Source organism: Eptatretus burgeri, chromosome 11, assembly GCF_056783735.1.
Source record: "Eptatretus burgeri isolate ZD-2024b chromosome 11, Ebu_testis_v1, whole genome shotgun sequence".
NCBI lineage: Eukaryota > Metazoa > Chordata > Myxini > Myxiniformes > Myxinidae > Eptatretus > Eptatretus burgeri.
Window position 1 is genome coordinate 61,680,353 of NC_140971.1, and position 27,351 is coordinate 61,707,703.

Below are 27,351 nucleotides of genomic sequence, written 5' to 3' on the forward strand. Positions count from 1 at the left end.
TGATTTTGGTAGTTTTACCAGAAGGGGGTTGTTGGCGGACCTTGAGCGCCCTGTGGAAATGTGGTGGGGACAAATTGCAGAGAGAGCAGGGGGGGCAAGGCTGGAGAGGAGTCGGTAGAAGACAGAAAGACCACCGACCAACCTGCGGTGATGGAGTGAGAGGCCCAAAGACTCAGCTTCATTGCGGGAGATGCCGATGATCTTAAATGCCCTGGTTTCGACAGCGTGAAGCCGAGAAAGGTGGGAGGCAGGAGCACCAGCCCAGAGGGGAGAGCAGTACTCCATCAGGCTACGGACAAAAGCTTTGTAAGTGGTCAGGAGCTCAAGAGGGCCGAGGAAGGACTAAGCACGACAGAGGATTCCCAGTCGGCGACTGGCTTTTGAGGCGAGGTTGGAAATGTGACTTTCCCAGGAAAGGTCATGGCAGATAGTGAGACCTAGAAGCTTGAAAGAAAAGACTTCTTCCAGAGGATTGTTGAGAAAGTGGATGGGGGGGTTTTGTAAACGGTCCTTTCGAAGAGACATAGTGAGAGTGTGAGATTTGTCTGGATTGAAAGACATGTTCCACGTGTTGGACCAGTTTGTGATTTTATCCAGATCTGCAGTGAGTGAAGAAGCTGCTGCTTGCCGGTCTGAGGGACGACAGATGGTACGGCAGAGGGTGGAGTCGTCGGCAAAGAGAAATAGAGGATTTTCCAGAGAGTCCGAGAGATCATTGATGAAAACCAGAAAAAGAACAGGGCCCAGAACGCTACCTTGAGGAACTCCAGCCTGCACAGGAAGAGGGGATGAAAGAACTCCATTTAGGGCCACACGTTGACTGCGACAGGAGAGGAAGTCTGCGAGCCATGAGTGGAGATGGCCTTGAATACCATGGGAAGAGAGTTTGGTGAGTAGGGCAGGGTGCCAGACTGTGTCAAAAGCACGTGATATGTCCAGGGATACGGCTCGGATTTCCTGTCTGGCATTGAGGACCTCCATCCATTGATGGGAGAGCAGAAGCAGCATATCCAGGGTAGAGTGACCTGGTCTGAAACCAAATTGATGATTGGAAATCAAGCCATTGGAGAAGAGGAAGGATTTCATATCTGAGGCGATGATGGATTCCATCACCTTGCTGATGATTGGGAGAAGGCTGATTGGTCTGTAGTTATAGGGATCTGTTTTTGCACCTTTTTTATGCAGGGCAGTGATGTTAGCAGATTTCCAAGTAGATGGCAGATGACCTTGGGCAAATGAGAGGGTGAATAGAACAGAGAGAGGGTGAGCAAGAGCAGAAGAGCAGGCTTTGAGGACACGTGGGCTGATGCCGTCTGGACCGGTTGCAGAATCTGACTCGAGGTTTGAAAGCAAGCTCTCCACCTTGTCAGGAGAAAAGGATACAGAGTCCAGGGACAGTTGGGTGCGACTGGGTAAAGTGGGTAGAGATAGTGATGGGTTTAGGACACAAGATTTAGCTGCAAACACCGAGTTTAGACATTCAGCTTTATCACGTGTGGAATCAGCAGTGCGGCCATTTGAGGTAAGGGAGGGGATGGAGGGGGAACATACACCAGAAACAGATTTGATTAAACGCCACCAGGATTTTGAGGAGGGAGAGAGGTTTGAGAGTTCAGACTTGAGATGAGAAAGATGTTGTTTTCTGGCTCTCCTGAGGGTAGATAAACACTTGTTCCGAGCTTTGTGGAAAGAACTGAGATTGCCCTCAGTTGGGTTTGCTTTCCATGAGGCAAAGGCAAGTTGTTTCAGGACAACTGCCTCGCCACAAGCTTCAGTAAACCAAGGGCGGGAGGAAGGGTAGGACAACTGAACACGAGAGGGGATAAATCTGTGCATGAGGGAGAGCAAGTTTCTTTGAAAGAATTCCCAGGATGAGTTGATGTTTGAGAAAGTAGTAATAGGAGACCAGTCTGTAAGTTTGATGTTGCAGCAGATATTGTCAGGGAAATTTGTCAAAATCAGATCCAGAGGAGATGTAGTACCATTGGTTGAGATCCGGGTCGGGAAGTTGACCGATTGAGTCAGTCCCAATGAGTCGCAGAAAGCTTTTGCTGAGGTGCCATGGCAGGTGAGAGAGGTACCCACACCTAGCCAACTGGCGTGATGACAATTGAAGTCGCCACATAAGAGGAAGAGAGAGTTTGGATGAGAAGATAGAAGATGGTCCATGTTTTCGGATAGTGAGGTGTAGATGGAGTCATCACTGTTCGGTGGACGGTACAGTACACATATAAACATGAGGTGGGAGTGAAGGGGAAGCCGAAGCCAGAGGTATTCCTGGGGGTGTGGGGGAGTGAGAGCAGTGCATGGAGAGTGAGGAATAGAGTCTTTGATGAAGAGAGCAACACCTCCACCAGGACGAGGCTCAGGTCTGTCATACCGTAAGAGGGAGTAGCCAGGGAGAGATACTTGGGAGTCAGACACGTCTTGGGAGAGGAAAGTTTCTGTTAGGCAGATAATGTCTGGTTTGTCAGTGGCAACCTGTATGGAAAGATCTGAAAGGTTTGAGCGAAGGCTCCGGATATTTGAGGTCCACACTTTTAATGAAGAGGAAGCGGAGGAGGCTTTGGGTGCAGGAGGTGGAGGGGGAGGGGGAGGGTAGGACAAGGGACGAGGGGGGCAGGTAAGGAGGGTTGCTGAAGGAGTGTGGGGTATTGCAGAACAGCGAGGGGAGGGGGCCTTTATTGCATCCCTCAAGAATTGTGTTGAATCGCATCTCTGACCTAAAATTTAAAAAAATCCCAGTTTGCAATGAATGTTGGCTTTCATCAACCATTCTTTTTTTTTCCAACTTCAGTGCAAACTCACTCCTCTCACCCCTCACTCTCAAAGCAACCATCCCACTCTTCTCCCTCCAAGCCTCCCTCTCACCTCTCTCAAAAACTCCCCCCTCACCTCTCCCCACTCACCCTTCTCAAAGTTGCCACCCCTCTCATCCTCAAAGCTGCCTCCTTCCACTGCCCTCTCACCTCCATCCCTTCACTCCACCTCCTCAAATCCTCAACTGCCTTCTTCCTCCTCTCTTGTCCCCCCTCTCCCCCAGCACCACAGAGCCTTTTCTCCTCCTCATCCGGCCCCCTCCCCAAGCTATTCTGCAATCCCCAACACTCTTTCAACAACCCTCCTTACTACCCCCCTTCATCCCTTGTACTACCCTCCCACTCCCCTCCCACCCCCTGCACCCAAAGCCTCCCCCCTCCCTCTGCATTAACAGTGTGGACCTCAAATATCCAGGGCCTTCGCTCAAACCTTTCAGATCTTTCCATGCAGGTTGTCACTGACAAACCAGACATAATCTGCCAAACAGAAACTTTTCTCCCCCAAGACGTCTCCGACTCCCAAGTATCTCTCCATGGTTACTCCTTCCTACGGAATGACAGACCTGAGCCTCGTCCTGGTGGAGGAGTTGCTCTCTTCATCAAAGACTCTATTCCTCACTCTCTATGCACTGCCCTCACTCCCCCACACACTCAGGAATACCTCTGGCTACGGCTTCCCTCCACTCCCACCTCGTATTTATATGTGTACTGCACCGTCCACCAAACAGTGATGACTCCATCTACACCTCACTATCCGAAAACATGGACCAACTTCTATCTTCTCATCCAAACTCTCTCTTCTTCATATGTGGCGACTTCAATTGTCATCATGCCAGTTGGCATGGTGTGGGTACCTCTCTCACCTGTGATGGCACTTCAGCAAAAGCTTTCTGCGACTCGCTGGGACTGACTCAATCGGTCAACTTCCCGATCCGAATCTCAACCAATGGTCCTCCCTCTCTTCTGGATCTGATTTTGACAAATTTCCCTGAAAATATCTGCAGCTCTTCCACCGCTCCAATCGGTTCTTCTGACCACGTCCTTGTTAAAGTGGACATCTCTCTGGCTATTATCAGAGAACCACCTCACCGCCGTCGAGTCTGGCATTTCACTCAAGCTGACTGGCAGAGTCTCCAAGCAGCCATCAAACTTATAGACTGCTCTCCTATCGCTACTTTCTACAACATCAACTCATCCTGGGAATTCTTTCAAAGAAACTTGCTCTCACTCATGCACAGATTTATCCCCTCTCGTCTTCATTTATCCTCCCCTTTCTCCCACCCTTGGTTCACTGAAGCTTGTGGTGAGGCAGTTGTCCTGAAACAACTTGCCTTTGCCTCATGGAAAGCTAATCCAACTGATGGCAATTTCAGTTCCTTCCATACAGCTCGGAACAAGTGTGTATCTACCCTCAGGAGAGCCAGAAAACAACATCTTTCTCATCTCAAGTCTGAACTCTGAAAAAGCTGAATTTCCGTACGTGAAAAAGCTGAATACCGAAACTCGGTGTTTGCAGCTAAATCTTGCCTCGAAAACCCATCACTTTATCTACCCACCTTACCCAGTCAGACGCAACTGTACCTGGACTCTGTGTCCTTTTCTCCTGACAAGGTGGAGAGCTTGCTGTCAAACCTCAACTCAGATTCTGCAACCGGTCCAGACGGCATCAGCCCACGTGTCCTAAAAACCTGCTCTTCTGCTCTTGCTCACCTGCTCTCTCTTCTCTTCACCCTCTCATTTGCTCAAGGTCATCTGCCATCTGCTTGGAAATCAGCAAACAATACTGCCCTGCATAAAAAGGTGCAAAAACAGATCCATGCAACTACAGACCAATCAGCCTTCTGCCAAACATCAGCAAGGTTATGGAATCCATCGTCGCTTCAGACATTAAATCCTTCCTCTTCTCCAATGGCTTGATTTCGGATCTTCAATTTGGTTTCAGGCCAGGTCACTCTACCCTGGATATGCTGCTTCTGCTCTCCCAACAATAGATGGAGGTCCTCAATGCCAGACAGGAAATCCGAGACGTATCCCTGGACATATCACGCGATTTTGACACCGTCTGGCTCCCTGCTCTCACCAAACTCTCTTCCCATGGTATCCAAGGCCATCTCCACTGATGGCTCAAAGACTTCCTCTCCTGTCGCAGTCACCGTGTGGCCCAAAATGGAGTTCTTTCATCCCCTCTTCCTGTCCAGGCTGGAGTTCCTCAAGGTAGCATTCTGGGCCCTGTTCTTTTTCTGGTTTTCATCAACGATCTCTCCGACTCTCTGGAAAATCCTCTTTATCTCTTTGCTGATGACTCCACCCTCTGCCGTACCATCAGTCATCCCTCAGACTGGCAAGCAGCAGCTTCTTCGCTCACTGCAGATCTGGAAAAAATCACAAACTGGTCCACACGTGGAACATGTCTTTCATCCGGACAAATCTCACACTCTCACGATGTCTCTCCGAAAGGACCATTTCAAAACCCCCCCCATCCAATTTCTCAACAATCCTCTGGAAGAAGTCTTTTCTTTCAAGCTTCTAGGTCTCACTATCTGCCATGACCTTTCCTGGGAAAGCCACATTTCAAACCTCGCCTCCAAAGCCAGTCGCCGACTGGGAATCCTCCGTCGTGCAAAGTCCTTCCTCGGCCCACCTGAGCTCCTGACCACTTACAAAGCTTTTGTCCGCAGCCTGATGGAGTACTGCTCTCCCCTCTGGGCTGGTGCTCCTGCCTCTCACCTTTCTCGGCTTCACGCTGTGGAAACCAAGGCTTATTAGATCATTGGCATCTCCTGCAATGAGGATGAGTCTTTGGGCCTCTCACTCAATCACCGCAGGTTGGTCAGTGGTCTTTCTGTCTTCTATTGACTCCTCTCCAGCCTCGCCCCCCCTGCTCTCTCTGCAATTTGTCCCCACCACATTTCCGCAGGGCGCTCAAGGTCCGCCAACAACCCCCTTCTGGTAAAACTACCAAAATCACGAATCACTGCTCACTTTCACTCTTTCATTCCTCTTTTTCCCACCTTTGGAATAAACTCCCTCACTATTCAATCACATTCTTCCCTCCAGGCCTTCAAAACAGCTGTTCACCACCACTTCTTATTGTCCCCCATCCAAATCCTCGATCTTTTCTACCCCCGATAATCCACCCAAGCCCACCTCCTTCAAATTCCCTGCTTTCCTTCCTGAAAGTCCTGTAATGTCCATCTTCTATTCCCCATGTTCCCCATCCCATCCCTCTCCCTTCCACAGATCTCCTAATGTCTCTGTTCCCCACTGTTTTGTCCCTCCCACTCCCACCCCTCTTGTCTCATGCACCCCTTGCCTTGCGTTGTGTGTTAGCTCTCTCACAAGCCTCGACAAGGTATGCAAAAAAAAAAATCCTCCGCCACCTCCCTCTGTCCTCAGCCAATTCTTTCCAATGTCCAACCACCCCTACATGATGGATATCCCTGCTCACACAATCCTCCCAGCTCAACCATGGTGTCCCTCTTTTTCACCTACCTTGACCCCTCAACCTATCCTCTATCTTTGCCATTCTCTCTTCCCCCATCCGCACCAAGTGTCAAGCCCATCTCAGCCGGCATTTCACCAATATCCCCACCAAGGTCATCTGCACACCATTCTCCTCCTTCAGTTCATCCATCCTCCTTCTGTCCACCCTCTTCACTCCAGAAATCCTCCTGACCCAGTTGTTCTCACAAACCTGCAGCTTCTGTTGTTGTCTCTCTGTCAGTGCCACTGTATCCAGACCATAAAAATAGGCCGGCATTACACACATCATCAGAACCTTCCCTTCCAATTTTCTTAACATCTTTCTGTCTGTCATTACTCCCTCCACCCTCCACACATTCACACCCACCTGAATACTCTTCCACACCTCGACCTCAGACTCACCATCCCCAGTCACTGTTCCTCCCAGATATTGAAACCTATTTCCTTGTCTGATCTCCTTCCTCTCTAACCTGATTTTTTTTTTCCTCGCCTAACCAATATCAATTTAGTCTTCAACATACTCATCTTCAGCCCATGCTTCCCAAATGCCTCCTTCCACTCTCCCAGTACTTCCTGCATCTTCCACCCATTCTCCACCACAACAGCCAGGTCGTCCGCGTGCAGTACCCCCCGACTTCCCCACAAGCTCACCTTCTTGCTTACCTACCATCTCCCGGCACAATTAACCCTGCCCTCTACTCCTCCGACATTGAACCCTCTCTAATACATATATTCAAACTTTTAATTACACCTTTACCCATAGTAGCTGTTTACCATTCTCGTCAGATGGTTTAATGTATTATTGTATATTAATAATGCTCATAGCATATTCGATTATATGACAATACAGTCCAGTACATCATGCACAACTTACCTTGCAGGTTACACATACATTATTCAGCATAGCCAGTTTGCTCAATACTGAATCAAGCTTTCATTCAAATGCAAAAACCATCATTTTAATAGAATTCCCACTTGCTTAACTGCACTCACGGGAAAATCCTGAAAATGTTTACAAAATGCATTTATTTGAACGCTTCATGAATAATGTTTTTACCTTTTGTGTTGTATTTTAAAAATTACATTTGGTGCCATTTTGTGACCTTAAAGGACACTTGTATGAATCTGGAAATGTAGCTCCCTGCATTAGCACACGTTTGACAAGCTGTTTTATTCGATTGATAAGTTCTGTGTTACACGTTGTTGTCTCACTTTCTGATTGTTCCATCTGAAACTGGACCAGAGACAAGACTTTTAGGAATATCACTGTCCAAGAAAGGCAATTGTACAATGTGGAATTGAAAAACATCTCGTTTGTCAAATAAATTGAAGGGAAATTTATTACTACTGATATCAATTTGTAATTATAAAGAAAAAGAGATTGAAGTGTGAGTTTGGTTTTCCTTTTTGAATCATCGCTCTTTTGGATGTGTGTGTGAATAGAGATATATATATATATATATATATATATATATATATATATATATATATATATATATATATATATATATATATATATATATATATATATATATATATATATATATACTGAACAAAAATATAAACGCACCAACCTAAATATCTAAGTCAAGATTGCCATTATGGGAAAATGGTCAAACCGATGATATGTTTGAGCAATGGTTCCTTTGTTTTGCTCAAGACAGATGTTCCCATTGAAATTGACCACTCTGAGTGTGTGGACTCACACGTTGAGTAATCCTTCCCATGAGCACCATGGGGCTTGACAGAGTGATGGTCAGTGAGCGTGACCAGGACACAAACACTCCCTATAGCTTGCCCTATAAAAGGCCTCCCCAAATTATGGACTGGTGCCAAATGTCAACATGCCACAGATGTCACAAATCTTGAGGGAGCGCGCCATTGGCATGCTGAATGCTGGGACGTCAGTACGGGCCGTTGCAGCACACTTCAATGTCCACCACTCCACCATTAGCGCCTGAGAACCCGCCTCAGAGAGACTGGAAGCACCGTGAACCGCCCACATTCCCGGCGACCACGTGTGACCACCGCCGGTCAGGATCGTCACATGACGCTGCAACATCTCCGGGATCGACTCCGACCGGCCACGAGGACTGCCGATGAGACTGTCGGGCTGCATAACAGGCGCATTTCAGCCCAGACGGTGCGTAACCGCTTGAGGGAGGCCAACCTCCGAGCCCGCCGACCACACCGGGGACTCGACCTCACTGCAGTCCGGCGTCAGACCCGACTGAACTGGGCCAATGTTCACTTGCGCTGGACCCTCGCACGATGGAGGAGAGTGCTGTTCACCGATGAGTCGCGGTTCCAGCTGTATCGGGCTGATGGCGGACTCCGCGTCTGGCGTCGGGCTGGGGAGCGCGACACTGACGCCAATGTCCTTCGTCGGGTGTCACACGGTGGTGCCAGTGTTATGGTGTGGGCAGGCATATGCCATGGAGAGCGCACTCGGCTTCATTTCATTGAAGGCAACTTGAACGGGCAGCGGTACAGGGACGAGATACTCAGACCCATCGTCGTGCCGTTTGTGCGCCTTCACCATGTGACGTTTCAGCACGACAATGCTCGCCCCCATGTTGCCAGGATCTGCATGGACTTCCTCGGTGAGGAGGACATTGATGTCCTCGACTGGCCTCCATATTCTCCCGACATGTCGCCCATCGAGCACCTTTGGGACGTTCTTGATCGACGCGTACGACAACGTTACGCAGTCCCAGAGAACGTCCGCCAGCTCCGTGTGGCTCTCCAGGAGGAATGGGAAAACATCCCTCAGGCCACCATCGATAATCTGGTGATGTCCATGCGCCAGAGATGCACCGCTCTGCGCGACGCCAACGGTGGACACACCCGCTACTGACTGTGTGAACTCTGACAGTGACACCTCGGTTGTGTCGGCTGTTGTAGCGCAAAGACTGTCGCGAGAATTCTCAAGGAACTCTTTGAAATTTAATGCTCAATTGTCATGGATTCTATAACCAAATTGTTGTGAAGATTTAGTATTAATGAGTTTGAGATAAAATAGTAACAATCGCTTGGTGTGTTTATATTTTTGTTCAGTATATATATATATATATATATATATATATATATATATATATATATATATATATATATATGTGTATGTATATATATATATATATATATATATATATATATATATATATATATATATATATATATATATATATATATATATATATATATATATATATACACCGGGCGTAGTAGTGTGCGCCTGTAATCCGGCTACTCGGAGGCTTGGGTTGGAGGATCGCTTGAGGATGGGAGCTCTGCGCTGGGCCGCGCTTTGAGAGGGTGTAAGGCAGCCCGGAATCATGGCGAAACCCAATCCTTATCCCTGTGTCATAAGAGGAGACCAGGGTTGCGTCAGGAAGGGCATCTGGCGTAAAACCTGTACCAAATCAGTATGCGGATCATAACGGATGATCCGCTGTGGCGACTCCTAATGGGAGCAACCGAAAGAAGAACAACATATGTGTGTGTGTGTGTATATATATATATATATATATATATATATATATATATATATATATACTGCATATATATATATATATATATATATTTTTTTTTTTTTACGAATTTGGAAGCCCTGTGCACACAGACAGACAGTCGTCCCCCTAGCTTAGTTATTTCGATAAGTATGTGTTTCTAGTTAGGGTCCCTTCCCTCGTCTAGTGGGAATTGGAGAGCAAATCATCCTGCAGTTCATGCACTGCAGAGTTATTTTGATTGTGAGGATTTTTTTACTACAACAACAACTTCCAACAACAACACTGCTCGAGGAGTTCTTCACGCTGTTCGCGCGCTCACGAAGCGTTTCGTTCTGGCCTGGCGCCAAATGAGAGAATGTGTCATTTTGCGGCCAATGGGCGATGAACAGATCAGAGGCGGGGCGGTCCTTTGCAAGAAGGCGGAGCCGCAACACGCGGTCCGCCCAATGAGAGCAGGCCACGCATGAGCGGACCGCACCCGAGAAGGACGACGAAAGAAAGGAAAACGAATAATTGCGCCCCATCAGCTCGAGCGCATGGTCTGGTTCTCTGATCAAATCTCGCTTGCGCTGGTCTGGTTCTTTGATCGCTGCTCAAGCGCATGGTCTGGTTCTCTGGTCTGCTCGACACTGGTCTGGTCCCATCTCGCTGGCGCTGGTCTGGTTCTCGGATCGCATCTCTCGATGCTGGTCTGGTTCTCTGATCGCTGCTCGAGCGCGTGGTCTGGTTCTCTGGTCTGCTCGACGCTGGTCTGGTCCCATCTCGCTGGTGCTGATCTGGTTCTCTGATCGCTGATCAAGTGCGTGGTCTGGCTCTCTGGTCTGCTCGACGCTGGTCTGGTCCCATCTCGCTGCCTCTGGTTTGTTTCTCGGATCGCGTCTCTCGACGCTGGTCTGGTCTGCTCAACACTGGTCTGGCCTCATCTCATCGCTGGTGCTGCTCTGCGTCTGGCTGCCCTGGTCCGTCTTCTGGTGACTGGAACTCCAGGAGGGGGTGGACGTCCAGACGCGCGCTCGCGGCCACGTAGCCAGCCATCCTGACTCCCAGCCGAACTATCCTCCACCGCTGGAGAGCCGAATAAAGACCATTGAGGTCCATTTCTTTTGTGTGTGTGCGTGTGTGTGTCCTGTGGGCCCATACTTAAGTAGCAACTGGTTAAGTGCTTTTGCTGTACATCATTTGCATCCTTTATAGTCGGTATAACTCTGCCCTTCTGTGCTTCCCTCGTTCTCCCGATTATTGTTAATAAATACCCGTATTGTTGAATGTTTCAGCTCTTCCTTGTCCTTTCCTTCATTGGTTTAGCACGGTGCGTGTTGGGTGATTAAAAAGGCCGTTGCTGCTGTAGTTGTGCATTTGGACCGACGGGACCTCGGTAACCATCTGCTCGGGTTACGCACAGGTCGAGCACAGAAATGGCTCGTCCCATTCGAGCCCCGTTGAGGGTGTGAATGCCTCGGTAGCTCACCACATGGGCCTCTAGGTATTTTGAAGTTTGGCAAATCATCCTGTACCACGTGGTTGAATTATTGACAATTCATGGTCCTGTAAGGGACCCGTAGCTTCAGAGTTATCCGAGGGTAACGATCTGAATTCCGAGTGTTCGGTGGATTCGACTCTGCTGCTCCATCTGGCGGTCGTGCTCGCCACCGAAACTCGGCCCCACAACAATATATATGTATATTCTCCCCACAACAGTAAATATGTCTCCGCCATGGTTGGTCCCAAGGCCAGATGTGAAAGGAGGAGGGTTGGGCGTCAGAGCTGGCAACTCGGCCCGTAAAACTCCCTTGCTGAGAGTCATGATGGATACACGAGGAGCAGATTCAGATATGGCTAGGGTGTTCCCCAGAAGCAACGCGCATCATCGACCCCCGGAGGATGTGAGAAATCAGCAAGGGGTACCGCCGGTCCAACGGAGGCGGCTAAAGAAGAGAGGTGGAACAATCCGTTTCGTATCTTGGAATGTCGGAACCATCACAGGGAGAAGCAGAGAATTGGCAGAGGCATTGAAAAGGAGGCGGGTATCCGTGGCATGTGTTCAGGAGACAAAATGGAAGGGACAGAGCACAAGAGAGATTGGAGAAGGTTATAATTTCTTCTACTCAGGTGGTAGAGAAGGAAGAAATGGAGTCGGTATTATCTTGAATGAGGAGCTCAAACAGCAAGTGGTGGATGTCAGCAGGGAGTCAGACAGATTTATGAGAGTCAAGATCATATGGGGAAGGAGTATCCTGCATATCATCTCTGGGTATGCCCCCCAAGTTGGATGCTCAGAACAAGACAAGGAGGAATTCGGAGAACATCTGGAAGACCTGATCACAAACATCCCAGCGGAAGAACCCATGATCCTGGGAGCAGACCTTAATTGTCACGTTGAAGGAATTCTGAAGAATATGAGATGATCCATGGTGGCAAAGGATATGGAACCAGAAACGAGGAAGGGGAGAGGATGCTAGAAATGGCAGAGAGTTTGGAACTTTTCCTCATTAATACTGGATTCCAGAAAAGGGAAGAACATCTGGTGACATATAAAAGTGGAGTAGGTAGGACACAGCTTGATTATTTCTTGGTACGGAGCAAAGACCGAAAGCAAGTGTAAGACGCAAAGGTAATACCTGGGAAAGCAGTGGCTCATCAACACCGAATGTTAGTGATGGACCTGTTTGATAAGGGGAAGGCAAGAAAGAGAAGCCAGGACCAGAGAGAAAGGAAGATCAGAATTTGGAAACTGAAAGATTCGGTAGCGGATGGAGTACCTGGACAGGGTCAGGGACAAGATGACCAATGCTGGCACGGAAGATCTCTGGAAAACCTTGAAGGGGGTACTGGTGGAATAAGCAGCAGAGGTGTGTGGGAGAACATCTGGGAAAGACAGACAAGAGAAGGAAACTTGGTGGTGGTCGGATGAATTTCAGAACAGCATCAAGATGAAGAAGACCACCTTCAAGGAGTGGCAAGGGGAAAGAGAAAACCAGGAAAAGAGGGACCGCTACAAAGCAGAAAATAAGGAATCCCGGAAATCAGTGGCAGAAGCAAAGGAGCAAGCAGCAAAGGAGTGGTATGAGGAGATATAAACACCGGCGGGAGAGAAAAGGGTGTACAAGGTAGCGAAACAATGGGAAAGAGCAAGAAGAGACATCCCAACTAGGAAGGTGATCAAAGACAGAGAAGGGAACATCTTAGTTGAGGAAGAAATGGTTAGAGCTTGGTGGAAAGAATACTTTGAAATGCTGCGAAATGAGAGGAATGAAGCGGAAGAGCTGATTGGAACACCACCAGTGGAAGGACCAGTCCAAATTTTAACAATGCAGGAAGTCAGCGAAACCATCAAAATGACCAAAGCACTCGGACACCATGAAGTCCGTTGGACCTACTGGATCCTCGAGAACATCTGGATAACTGGGAATATTCCAGAAGACTGGAGAGAAAGTGTACTGGTTGCAATCTACAAACAAAAATGAGATGTGCTCGATTGCGGGAACTACGGGGGGAATCAAACTCACGGAGCAGATACTGAAGATCACCGAAAGGATTCTGGGCAAGAAAATGAGAGAAGTCTCGAACATCAAACAAATGCGGTTTAGCTTTCGACCTAAACGGGGCACGACTGATGCTATTTTCATCTTCAGACAACTGCAAGAGAAGCATCTGGAAAAGAACAAGCGACTCTACCATGCGTTCGTCGACCTGGAAGAAGCATATGACAGAATCCCCCAGGAGTTGGTCTCCTGGAGTTTCCGCAAGGAAGGAGTACCTGAAAATTTGATAAACATCATCGGGAACAGCTACAACCAAACAACAACCAAGGTCAACACAGCACACGGAATGAGGGACAGCTTCGAAGTCGAGGTTGGCCTTCATCAAGGGTCAGCACTAAATCCTTTACTGTTTGTCATCGTCTTGGGCGTCATCAGCCAAGAATGCCAAACCGGCCTTCTCTGTGAAATGCTGTTTGCAGACGACTTGGCAATCACGGCAAAAATGGAGAAAGATCTGCAAAACCAACTTCAAAATTTGCAGAGAAGTCTGGAACAGAAAGGAATGAAGATGAATGTGAAAAAGACAGTATCAATGACCAGCGGGAAGAGTAAGACCAAGAGAAAAGTCAACATTAAGGATACAGGGGGAGCAACCTTGAGTCAAGTGGAGGACTTTGTGTACCTGGGAAGTATTGTGGATAGCAATGGAGGCAGTGAGAAGGCTGTGAGGGATAGAGTGAAGGCAGGCTGGAAGAAATGGAGGGAGGTCACTGCTGTAACATATGACAAGAAGTTACCATTGAAATTGAGGATTAAGGAAAACAAGACAGTCATCAGACCAGTGCTCCTGTACGAAGCTGAAACGTGGGCATTAAAGAATCAGGAAGAGCGACAACTCATGAGAACAGAGATGAGAATGCTGAGATGGAGTATGGGCATCAGTCTCAGAGAAAAGAAAACGAACAAGAGCATCAAGGAAATGGCAGGAGTGGTTGGGATCGAGGAGAAGGCGAGAGAGGCAAGGTTGAGGTGGTTTGGACATGTGAAACGGAGGGGGGAAGAGGAACCATCAAGGAGAGCAATGGAATTGAATGTACCTGGGAGAAGGAAAAGGGGAAGACAAGCGAAAAGATGGATGGACTGTGTTAAAGAAGACATGAAACACCGTTGAATGAAGGAGGAATGGGCCCTAGATCGGTTGATGTGGAGGAAGGCTGCTCGTTGGGATGGAGGCGCCCCCAACTAAATGGGAAAAGGTTACGAAGAGGATGAAGATATGTATATATGTCATCATGATGCCAATCAAATATAAACTTATCATTAATTGCCAGTAAATCATCAATGATTCGAAGCTTGGTGTTGGCTTCGTGGTTCGGGTGGCTGGCTTGGGATCTTAGGGTCTTGATCTTGGCTTGATACCCTGTTTTCTGTTGAATTAATACCAGGTGGGGTTGACTCAGCCCGTCATCCTTCTGAGGTTGGCAAAATGAGTAGCAGTGTACTTGTGTTGGGGCACAGCATCAGTGGCACAGCTGTGCTCCAACAAAATGATAGCTATCTGGCAGCGAAGCTGCCATACACAAGACGAAGTTCAATGAATCGAAAGATGTTTCCACACCTTCATGCAGCTGTTCCTTTATTCCTGCACATGTTCTGGATCCAGACTCGTACATGTGCAGGAACAAATTTACAAAGCAAGGGGCCAGATCTGAACCCATGGCGACCCCCACTTTCTGCTGGAGTATTCTGTTGCCAAATGTAAAATGAAACGTAGTATTTCCTTTAACTCTATTATTTGCAAATAATACAAAAACTACAAGACAATGGAATTTCCTTTACAGTTGAGTTTGGTCCATTTTTTGATCGCCTGTAATATCCCACTTTCCGACAACCAGTAAATGCTTTATCTATTGCTCTGTCCAAGGCGCTCACAAGTTCTTTTCGTGGAATGTTTGTGTATAATGAAGAAAACTCACAAGTTGATAAACATTGAGCTTTATCTTTGTTGTTCCTGTTGTGGATGCATTGGTGTGATTTTGTGACACTTGTTTTAACGTGCGGACTGTCACTCCCTTGTTAACGCATGATGCGGAACCCCATTTTTAGAATTATCTATTACAGGTTTGGAGTTATCAATGATATATATATATATATATATATATATATATATATATATATATATATATATATATATATATATATATATATATATATATATATATATATGTTTTTGTTTTTTTTAATACCAGAATAACAGCTCGCTTTTCTAAAATTGCAGTATTGTAAGCATTTGTAATGAGTTTCAATGCCTCTATAAATGCTGCCTGGGAAAGCTTTCAAACAGCGTTCTCTTCCTACGATGATGAACCTCATCACACAAGGATTTTTGGTCACTTCAGGGATCCAGTGAATGAATAGTAATTTCTAGTGTTTAACCAGGGGTTGACTCAGCCTGTCATCCTTCTGAGGTCGGCGAAGTGAGTACCAGTGTACTGGGCCGGTGTATGCCCCGGTTAAAATAGGTGTACCATATCCCTGTGTCGTAAGAGGCGACCAGGGTTGCGTCAGGAAGGGCATCCGGCGTAAAACATGTGCCAAATCACTATGCGGATCATACAGATGATCCGCTGTGGCGACCCCTAAAGGGAGCAGCCGAAAGAAGAAGAAGAAGAAGAAGAGGAGTGTTTAACCAGAACCATGAGCCTTCTCGCCTTTGACTGATTTATGTAGTGCTCCATTAAGTCCATTAAATAATCGTTACTCATTTTTGTAGGTTTTAGAAGGTCCACTTTGGAAGCTTAATTCATCCAAAAGTGTTTGAATGGATAATGTTTTGCATGGTGGTACAAATGTGACATGATGGCTTGCCTTGTCAATGGGAACATCAACATATTGTGTTTGAAGCCGTTTTAAATATAATCATACGTGCGCGCATTGTTCAAAATTGCCTTCAGATTATTGACTCGAACTTTCAATTTCAAATCAACAAGTCAACTTTACACGTGTTTCACACCCTGCTCTCAACATAAAACCATTTGTGTGCAGAGTATTCTGATGCTAAACAAACACACACACACAAACACAATTAGCTATAAGGAAGTACTTGATGAATTTTCCCATGTATAATATAGATCTTACCATATTTTATGGTTTCAGATCTGCTAACTTCCTGATCTCCACCATCGAAAATACTCGCTCAAGAACCATTTTGTTGTAACAGAGATGTGAATCTCAAGCTTGCATCGACAATGGGGAAGACATCAAGGTGTGTGCTTTGGGAGAGTGAGCAAAAGAAGCTTTGCATGGGGAACTCAAGTTGGCGAAGTACTGATGGTAGAAGAAATTGTAAGAGGTGAGGAAGAGGAGGGAACATGGGTGGAGATCAGCTTCTCATGGGGATTTACCCAGTGATGTTGAGCAAGCAGTGATGTCAAGTGATTTGATTAGCTATGACAGACTCTCATTTGCTTCCTTAGTGGAGATGTCCCCGGTTCGATAGAAACGATTTCCCATGGATTTGGCAGTAAGATCAAAAATAAACCCAGAGGAGTTGGGATTAAGTTAAAGGTTGTGATAAAGTAAAATCAACACCTTTTAGAATGAACACTAATCTGGAGATGGGGAAGGCCAGGCAACTGTTTGGGGGATGGCCAGACGGAGGTCCCTGGAGTACTGGCAGACAGTGGACGCAGTGACGCGCCGCTCCAGCGCATGCTCCCATACCATACTAATCGGGACATGATCACGTTCGAATGAGCAACTTTGCCAAAATAGTTCACAGTAAAAAAAAAAACATTCATCTTATGAGTCACTACCTGATATTTGTGACAATTTTGCTGCCACAAGGTCTTATCAACACAAAACTAGTTTACAACACCTGATATTGGTGGATGCAAAACAGGTGCATGAAAATGACCGTGCTGACAAATCCAATTTGATGGTTTCACTTTATGGTTCACATCCATCGTTTTACAATGCAATAAGTGTTAATATAATCGAGATAGTTTCACAGTTTGGAGCAAGAATGTTATCGGTAAAATATACTCTGCACAGTAGACCGATGTGGATCAAAGGAATTGCACCTCAAATAAACACGGCATTTGTAAACTATCTCGTTTTTGTGACTTTTTTGCATAAATTGCTGTCCGAAGGTTTCAGCATGACCCTGAGTGCCTTTTTTTCTTTTCTTATCGCGTCCTCAAGTGACTGTTCATTATGCTGTTGGAGCGACACCTGTAAGCAACAACCGGCGTTTTGTGTATCGCAGTGGCTCATGCCACGGCCCGCACTATCCCGCGAAGCGGTTGTCCTGTTTAGTATAATGAGCTATTTGTTTCGCATTTCAGTTCGCGCGGACGTGCAGAGAAAGATTATTGCGCAGAAATGGACACAATAGTATGAGCTGGGGATACACAAATGGAACTGCGGATGATTTTTTTCCCCAATTCTTCCACCATTTATGGAGGATAAAGAGAGTTAAAAAAAAAAAAAAACATTCTTGTCGGGAGGAGCCTGCCGCTCTGTGGATAAGTAAGCTGCATTTATCAGTAGAAAAGCGCATTAGGTGTGCCACATGTCCGAAGCGCGGACCCCATGCACCTGTACCTCTTGTGGTCGCCACGATGGTGAGCAGCAGAAAGTTGCGAAGAAGCGGCAAGATCATCCTTCGAGCACTTCTCGACTCACGAGGACATAAAGTGGGAGAAGTGATAAAACCTTTGGTAGCTGTCATGGCAGATCTGCCCCCTGCATCAAACTTGATGTGATGGCCCTCGGACAGCAGAGCATCGGGACTCTCGTCGTATGAATTTGCATGCAACGCGGCAGAATGCGAGCAGAAACCGGTACTTCTGATCTCAATGGCTGCCCTACCAGAAGCAGTTACTGCAGCTTGTCCTCGATGCCTGGTTACTGTCCTATTGCAGATGCAGCCAGGCGTTTGCTTCCCAGGATGCTCGCATTGCTTTCCATGGATGGAAACATAGAGTCGGAGGCGACTGAGCCCGTAACCCGCCCGATGATGATGAAAATGATGATAATGATCCACCGAGCATGTGTCCAAACTCCGCATGCCTGGCTCGCTCGCACGGGTAGCGAGTTCTCCCACCGCGACGCGGCAATCTGCTGTGTATCTTCGTATGTAGCAGGTAGAAAAAAAATGCTGATAAAAAGCAGATCCTCTCGCACTTCTTGCTGCGCTACGACATCCTCGGATGTTACTTGGTTACCGAGACGCCCGGGAAGCAATCCTACTCTTCTCTCCGATTTCCTTATGCCGCGCGATCTTTGCAACGGCTCGTGACGAGTCTCCACCTCCCTCGGCCAATACTGTGGGCTAGCGTGAGAGAGCCCTACCCACACCCACCCCTCCCAGTCAACCACCCTCCTCGTCTCTCTCCTCTCTGATCCCTGAAACCTGAAACCTGGTTGCGCTTCTTCTGATCGGGATCTGAATCCTTTATGAAAAGATGCCATCTCCACCAACTTGACCGTCAGTACCCAGCACCCATGCATGTGATGCGGATTCATCAGTGGCCGCAGCGGGGCGTGTCACAGGACACGGCGATTTTTCAGAAACATTCCACGGCCTCCTGGTGTATTATGTGCCCTCACGATTTCTGTGCGAATTTATTGATATGTTTGACTGCGCAGGAGGTGCGGTGATGCTTGTGCCTAAAAGCTCAAAGAATCACGATCAAAAGGGGCCCGAGGAAGGTCGTGCGAAACCATAGAGGAAAATGGGGAGAACGTCGAGTAGGAGAGAGAAAGACATCTCGAACTTAAGATGTAATGTTCAAGCGAGCGGTCAAATAAAGATCATTTTGATCATAAATTTGGAATTGTGCAAACATGCGTACTAGTGCATCGAAATATTTTGGTCATATCGGAATGTGATGTTATCTGTAACTGAACCCAAAAGACTTACAACGGGTTTTCTCTTTTTTGATCGCCGTGTCTTTTTGCCTGCAAATCGAGGACGTGCAACAGCCTGATAAAGAAGCGGAGCATAGAGCGCCAGCGACACCTGCCGCTTATCCTGCTGCGGACAACACACAGGTGAGGACAATTTCACAATTTCCTTCAAGAATTAAAATCAGCTTCAGTAAAGCCATCGTTGTTTCCACTTTGAGAAAGGAATGCGGACGACGTGAAACAAGGGGTTTCGTAACATACCAGAGGGGGTATAAATACGAAACGGTTATGGAATCCTTTTTGAGTCACACATTCCTCAAACACAAAGCCACTCATCTGGAATACAGTGGCCAATGATTCAGTTCAAATAATCGGCTTGAATGTAACCCCGTCCTGGCAGATCTTGCAAGTTAAGCAGCGAATTTATTCTGCTTCGGACTTGGTTGGGAAACCTCTGTCAAAAATTGTCCGCTGAGAGTCAACAGGACCATCAAGTGATGGTGAGTTCGCCTCCTGAGCTGTCTGGTTACCTCCATAACCCAAGGTGGATGGAGGTTATGTATTCAGCACCTGTCTGTTTGTTAATTGTGAAATCGAAGATTGGCAAGTATGTTGTTTGGTCTGGTTGGTTATTCTCTGTCTGTTTGTTTATACGCCGTTCACCTATAAGTCGCATTTTTACTCTGATCTTCATTAAACCGAACCACCTGGTCGAGGCAGTCACAAGCATGTTATTTATATATATATATATATATATATATATATATATATATATATATATATATATATATATACATATACATATACATATACATATACATATACATATACATATACATATACATATACATATACATATACATATACATATACATATACATATACATATACATATACATATACATATACATATACATATACATATACATATACATATACATATACATATACATATACATATACATATACATCTTTCAGCTGCTCCCGTTAGGGGTCGCCACAGCGGATCATCCGTATGATCCGCATAGTGATTTGGCACATGTTTTACGCCGGATGCCCTTCCTGACGCAACCCTGGTCGCCTCTTACGACACAGTGATATGGTACACCTATTTTAACCGGGGTATACACCGGCCCAGTGCACTGGTACTCACTTCGCCGACCTCGGAAGGATGACAGGCTGAGTCAACCCACTGGTGTATTAATTCAGTGGCCCAACGGGGCTTGAACTCAGGACCTTTTGGATCCTAAGCCGCTGCCCTAACCACTGCACCAACACCAGTCTCATATATATATATATATATATATATATATATATATATATATATATATATATATATATATATATATATATATATATATATATATATATATATATATATATATATATATATATATATATATATATATATATATATATATATATATTACATACATATTGATCGCCTATACCATTATGAGTAAGACTTCGAGCCCGAAGTCAGTCCATGAAGACGATGTGCCTGTTTATCACGTCCTGTTTGAACGTTGGTTGCAGACAACACGAACATCGATAAATTACTTACCACTGAAATGATCCTTTCACATTGAAGCTGTGTGACTGTCGATAAATTACGAACTCCTTGAACGTCGGTTGCAGACCACACATTCGTCTAATATATAATTACATACTGTTTGAAAGTCAGTTTCACTCTCACGTCACACACATATGTCTATTAATTACGTACTATTGGAATGCATATTTCAATGTTTTCGGCTGCAGAGACCCCTTCGACCATTGAAGATGCTTTAAGATCCCCAAGACCCTTACGACCCAAAAGACCCAAAGGACCAAAAAGACGCTGAGGACCAAAAGGACCAAACATACCTCAAGAGCCCCCAAAATCCCGAGGACCCCTGACGACCAGAAAGACCCCGCCCCCCCCCCCCAGACCATTCAATAACCCTTAAGGCCCATTTTATCTTTAAGACCCTTTCAACACTTTAGATCCCTTCACCCTTTTGTACCCTTTTGTCTCCTAGAACCTTTGACCTTTTCACCCCTTAAGTCTTTTGAGATGCCTTAGATCGTAACACCATTTAGACCCCTTTCACCCTTCAGACAGATTATATAGGAAAAAAAGGATTATATAGGAACCCTTGACCATTTATAGATTTAGACCACCTGGGCCTTTTTAGATTACAAATAAATATAATACTGCATCACCAATTTTTCCAATAAATTTGCACAAAATAAATGTTTGTATTATGATTGTTGTAAGTCATGACAACACAGCAACTCAAGTACAGTCATTATCCTCGGTCAAAACAAGCCTGAGCCTCTGTCGGGACATGGTGACGCGAGCGGAGAGAGTCGATCCACCCGAGTACTGTATAGTAAAACGAAACACACAAGTGGATGGTCAATACTCAACCAGTTGAAGCCTTGGTCGACCCAAATGAGTATGTCTATTAATTATGTACTGTGATATCATCTATTAATTACGTATTATTCGACTGTGACTGTTCATTTACCCTTTGAACCCTGAACTCCTTGGACTTCGGCTCTTCTACCGTGGTCTCCCTGGAGAAAAATTCGGCCACTCAGGTATACGGAGGTTTGAATTGCGGCCTGTAAAACGACCGCTACGGTTCAAAGGGTTAATTACGGATTCGTGAAACGTACCTTTCAGACATTTAGACCTTTTAATACCGTTTATATCCCCTTCAACCCTTTAGATTTTTCGACCCTTACACCCTGGAAACAACTTAAACCACTTGACCCATTTTGACCCCTTACACATTTTTGACCTTATAAGACCCTTTACGTTTGGTTCCTGAAGACCTTTACAAACGACGAAGCTACAATCACTTGAAATTGCAAGAACATAGTGGCAGATAATAAAATGAAAAAAATTACTCAAAGAACGACACTTGGCGAAATGGAACTGCACTCGGTGGAGCGCAGACCTCCGCTCGGTGGAGCGCAGACCTCCGCTCGGTGGAGCGCAGACCTCCGCTCGGTGGAGCACATCCCTCCGCTCGGTGGAGCACATCCCTCCGCCAGACTGAACAGTTTAAATTTTGTATCCCACTGATAGGTCGGATCTGAATCCAGACCTGAGCCAAAATCGAATCGGCTCGTTCTTGTCAATTAACCTACTCATCCACCTCGTTTTGTCATAACTCGTCCACAACGTTTTGAGATATCACGCAACACATAGTTTTTGGCCCCATCTTTCAATGGTGAAGAATGACTGAAAAAAATTTATCATATCCGGATTCGAAACTTCACCAAAACTGAATCAACCCAACCGGGCCAAAAAGTTCCTGTGGAATCCATCAATAACCTTTTGAGATATTGTGCTATATATATATATATATATATATATATATATATATATATATATATATATATATATATATATATATATATATATATATATATATATATATATATATATATATCGTTTTTGGCCCCATCTCTCAATGGTCTTTCACACACACACACACACACACACACACACACACACACACACACACACACACACACACACACACACACACACACACACACACACACACACACACACACACACACACACACACACACACTTTAAGGCCATTTTTCCTTGCTCGAGCTGGGGTTAGCCTTGTGGGTCCCATGATGATCTTCCATCGTGGTTCCTTTTTTGAGGCAATGTTTTTTTCTTTTTTAATAGCCGGACGCCCCTCCTGATGCCAACTCTTTCGTCACCTCTTACGACATGCCGGGATACGGTGTACCTATTCTAAACCGGGGCACACTCTGGGATATCCCAGCAAGTTAGTGCTCGTTTTGCCGACCTCAGAAGGATGACAAGCTGAGTCAACCCCACCTGGTATTAATTAGGTGGTTGAGCGGGATTTTAACTCAGGACCCAAGGATCCCAACCAAGCCCTCCACCCTAATCTCATTGGTGAAAAATCACTTGAAAAATTCTCGAATCCGGACCCGGATTGAGATCTTCACCAAAATCGAATCAATTGGTTCTCGTCACACACCAAACCAGTTCACACAATTTCATCCGAATCCGTCCTCAACCTTTTTTGAGATATTGTGGTACATATTGTTTTTTGGCCGGATCTATCAATGGCGAATAATCACTTATAAAAGTTCTCAGATTTGGATCCAGATTCGGATCTGCACCAACATTATATTATGTTGCTGACCTTGACTGGTCACCGACACACAAAACATTTCAGAACGATTGCTTGAAAACTGTGGCCAAAAAATGTGTGACAGACAAATATACTTGGTGAATTTTTACCTTCGCATTCTGCGAACGGTTATGTTTTCGTCGGCGTGTATTTATTTATTTATTTATTTATTTGTAATCTTGTGATTCGTATAACTCAAAAAGTATTAAACTGAATTGCATGAAATTTGGTGGGATGATTGGTTATTAGCCAGGAAGCATTGGATTAGATTTTGGGATCGTTCGGGTCAAAGGTCAAGGTCAAGATCACGAAAAGGTCAAAATCGTCTTTTTACGATAACACGGTCAATTTTTATTCAATTTGCATGCAAGTAACGCCAAAATGTTCAGAATTCAACGCCTCATCTTGTGATATGCAATATGACACAATGACGCCCATACTCTTGTTACCGGTTCGGGGTCAAAGGTCAGGGGGGTCATGACCTTGAAAAATATGTGGTTTTTGTCATAACGCGGTCAATTCCTGTCCGCTTTACATGAACCCAGCACCAAAATGTTCAGAATTTAATGCCCAATTTTGTGACACAATGACGTCATAACATATGTCACCAGTTGGGGTAAAATGTTGGGGGGGGGGTCACGCCCTTGAAAAATATGCGGTTTTCGGCATAACTCAGTCATTCTTATTCGATTTGCATGAAACCAGCATCAAACGAGATTACCTTCTCTTGTTGAAACGTTGTATTCACCGAGCTTGCGAGTGAAGACTCGCCAAAACGACGTGAGTTGATTGTTGTTTAGTCCGTAGCCCCCGAAAGTCGGGGGGGGGATCATGACATTATAGATATGTGGTTTGTGTCATAAGACCATTCATATGAAACCAGTTCCCCACACTCATACCAAGAACAAAAAAAGTAGTGGCGGCGAAGGTATGCGCTCTATGAGTGCCCGTTCTAGTTTTTTTCTTTTTTCATTCAAAAAATTATTTTTCGCCAAATAACAATACACGAAACTCAGGCAACACAGTGACTGAATTGTTGTACCTTTTGAGCCTTTGTCCATTCAGATAAAACCTCGAGTTGGTTGTGGCTTTTGCACTCTTCGCTCTGGGGTTCTCACATCAATTATGCCGACTAAAAAGGAAAATTAACTGAAGACTTCAAAGAACACCTTACCTCATGCAGTCTTGAGAAAAGGGACATGGGAAGGGTCTTTTCAACCCTTTCTTTGCATTTCCATGCACGACCTACACGAGCTTTCTTCGTGAAATTTGAATTACAGGCGCAATGGCAACCATACAATTATACGAAGCCAGTGGATCAAACAGAAAAGTCCTGAGCTCAACCTTCTGCCAACTCTTCTCAGAGAAACTGAGGATTTTGGAACGGTCTTTGAGAAAATGACACATCAAACAAACAGATATTTTGGATGAATTCAGCTCTTTGGTTGAATCGCGAGGCACCGCCATTTTTGTTACTCTGAATCTCACTGTCACTCCGCCCTCAGAGCGTGCGGCAAATTTCATTGGTCGAGACGACGTAAAAAATTTTGCTCAGGTACTCCTAAACTGAAGGTTTCTGGAAGTGCAAACAAGAAGATTTGTGTTCGACCGTGTTCAAAGATATCATTTGATTGAAAGTGAAGTAAAAGTTTTAAAGGCTGTAGAAAAAACAAACGAACAATTAAATCGGAATTTTAGCGCCATCGATGCACCCTCGTTTACACCCCCCTATTGAAAAACGCATTAAATTAGTTGTGCATGATTGTTTGTGTCCTTTATGATGTTCCCAAAAAACAGTAAGTTTTCTGTTTGGAATTATTTTCAATTTTATTTCACTGCCAGATGGACAGACAGACAGACTGAAGGAATTGCTATGCCCCAAGTGCGCATGCGCATTCGGAACGAGACTCCGTACAATTTGCCAAATTCAGAGCCAAAGTACTGCTATTCTGGAGGTTCATGTTCTTCAGTGTTCAAAATATAAAATTCAATTGAAATTGAGTAGTTCCTCGATCGTCGACTGCCAGCTGTCAGACAGACAGACAGACAGACAGACAGACAGACAAATTGAATAAATTGCTTAACCCCGCTTTGCGCTACGCACGTGGGATAAAACAGGGACATTTGATGAAGTTTACAAATGCACTACTGCAATGTAAAGTAGGTTACAACCACACTGATTCCCAGCGGTATTTTTCACCGATGTTAAATGGAGAACACCCTCTTTCAGTCCGTGATTTATCGACCAATCGAAGAGCATCATTTCAGGTGGCTTGTCACTCAAGCCTCATGCTGTCCCAATGTCAGTGGTGTGCCGCTGACAGCCTAGGAATACCACCTCGTAATGGACTCGCAAATCCACTGGGAGTCTGGGAAGAGGTCTGTGGGTGGAGGGGTTCAAGGTGGCGTGAGCACCCTACTCTCGGTGACGACATGACCCCACCACTCGCCAACTCAATTCGGTGCAGGACGCCTTCGTGGTAAAGTGATTGTCGATGAGTCATGGCAGACAGAGGACGTTCCAGCGATGGTCAAACGAAAGCAAGTCCTCTTGGTCTCCGTGCAAATGGCATTAAGGACATTACTAAATGTACCGCATTCGCCCTAACACAATTGGCTCGTATCGTTTCGAATCACGGAGCAAAGATTAACGAAATCTTTTGCAATGAATGCATCAGTGGTATTCAATAAGCAATGTTATAATTAAGTCTGATTCTGTAGTTTTCTGGTTCGCTTTGAATAATGAGCATTGCAATAATACATTTTAAAGCCTTTAAATAGTATCTTATTGTTTGTAAACAAGATTGTTCAAAAGTTGTCCGAGATAAACCGTGTCTGCAATTAGGGAGAAAGTTCCCTGGAGAAATTGTTCAATGATGATGTCATTGTTGGCGAACATTTAAAATTGTGGTGAAAGGAATCTGGGACCATCAAGGTGTTTGACACTGATGTAAATAAAAATGATGGAGGACAGCACTCAATCGCCCCTTAAAATGGGACATGTAGATTTTACATATAAATAACTAAATGACTCATTAAATAATAAATAAATAAATATAGAAGAGCAAAAGCAACGTAAACAAGAAAAAGAGCAATCAGAGATTACAGACCCTCGCCAGGACTTGTTTTGTGTGGTGTATTACGTAATTATTAGTTTTGTTTTTGGCCACATGTAGCTGGAAAAGCGATGCGTGAGGCCAGCAGGACGACGTCATAAAAACGTCATGTGCGACCCAGTTTGTGACGCTTGTTTCGTTTTGCTGCTCGTGGACACCTGCTCGCCCAACATCTCATTCCAAAATCATGGGCATTAATATGGATTTGGTCCCCCCCCCCTTTTCTGCGACAACAGCCTCAACTCTCCTGGGAAGGCTTTCCACGAGATGTTGGAACATTGCTGTGGGGATTTGCTTCCATTCAACCACAAGAGTATGAGTTGGGCCCTTAGGTCTGGCTTGCAGTCGGCGTTCCAATTCATCACAAAGGTGTTCGATGGGGTTGAGGTCAGAGCTCTGTGCAGGTCAGTCAAGTTCTTCCACACCGATCTCGACAAACCATTTCTGTATGGACCTCGCTTTGTGCATGGGGGCATTGCCATGCCTGAAACAGGAAAGCGCCTTCCCCAAACTGTTGCCACAAAGTTGGAAGAACAGAATCATCTGGAATGTCATTGTATGCTGTAGCGTTAATATTTTCCTTCCCTGGAACAAAGGGGCCTAGCCCGAACCATGAAAAACAGTCCCAGAGAATTATTCCTCTTCCACTAAACTTTACAGTTGGCACTATGCACTCGGGCAGGTAGCGCTATCCTGGCATCTGCCAAACCCAGATGAGTCGGCCGGACTGCCAGATGGTGAAGTGTGATTCATCACTCCAGAGAACACGTTTACACTGCTCCAGAGTCCAATAGCGGTGAGCTTTACACCACTACAGCTGACGCTTGACATTGCGCATGGTGATTTTA

The 27,351-nt window shown here is 45.5% G+C and overlaps 1 protein-coding gene across 3 annotated transcripts in view; it reads right to left on the minus strand.

The window, feature by feature from the left end:
* The window catches only part of LOC147017206 (CUB and sushi domain-containing protein 3-like), an 879,227-nt gene extending 860,625 nt beyond the window's left edge, over positions 1–18,602 (minus strand). For all 3 annotated transcript variants that reach the window (XM_085846657.1, XM_085846658.1, XM_085846656.1), the window contains exon 1: positions 17,902–18,602. In XM_085846657.1, the coding sequence (XP_085702783.1) occupies positions 17,902–18,367 (466 nt within the window). In that variant the 5' untranslated portion in view covers positions 18,368–18,602. The remainder of the gene's footprint in view (positions 1–17,901) is intronic.
* Positions 18,603–27,351: the final 8,749 nt, after the last annotated feature.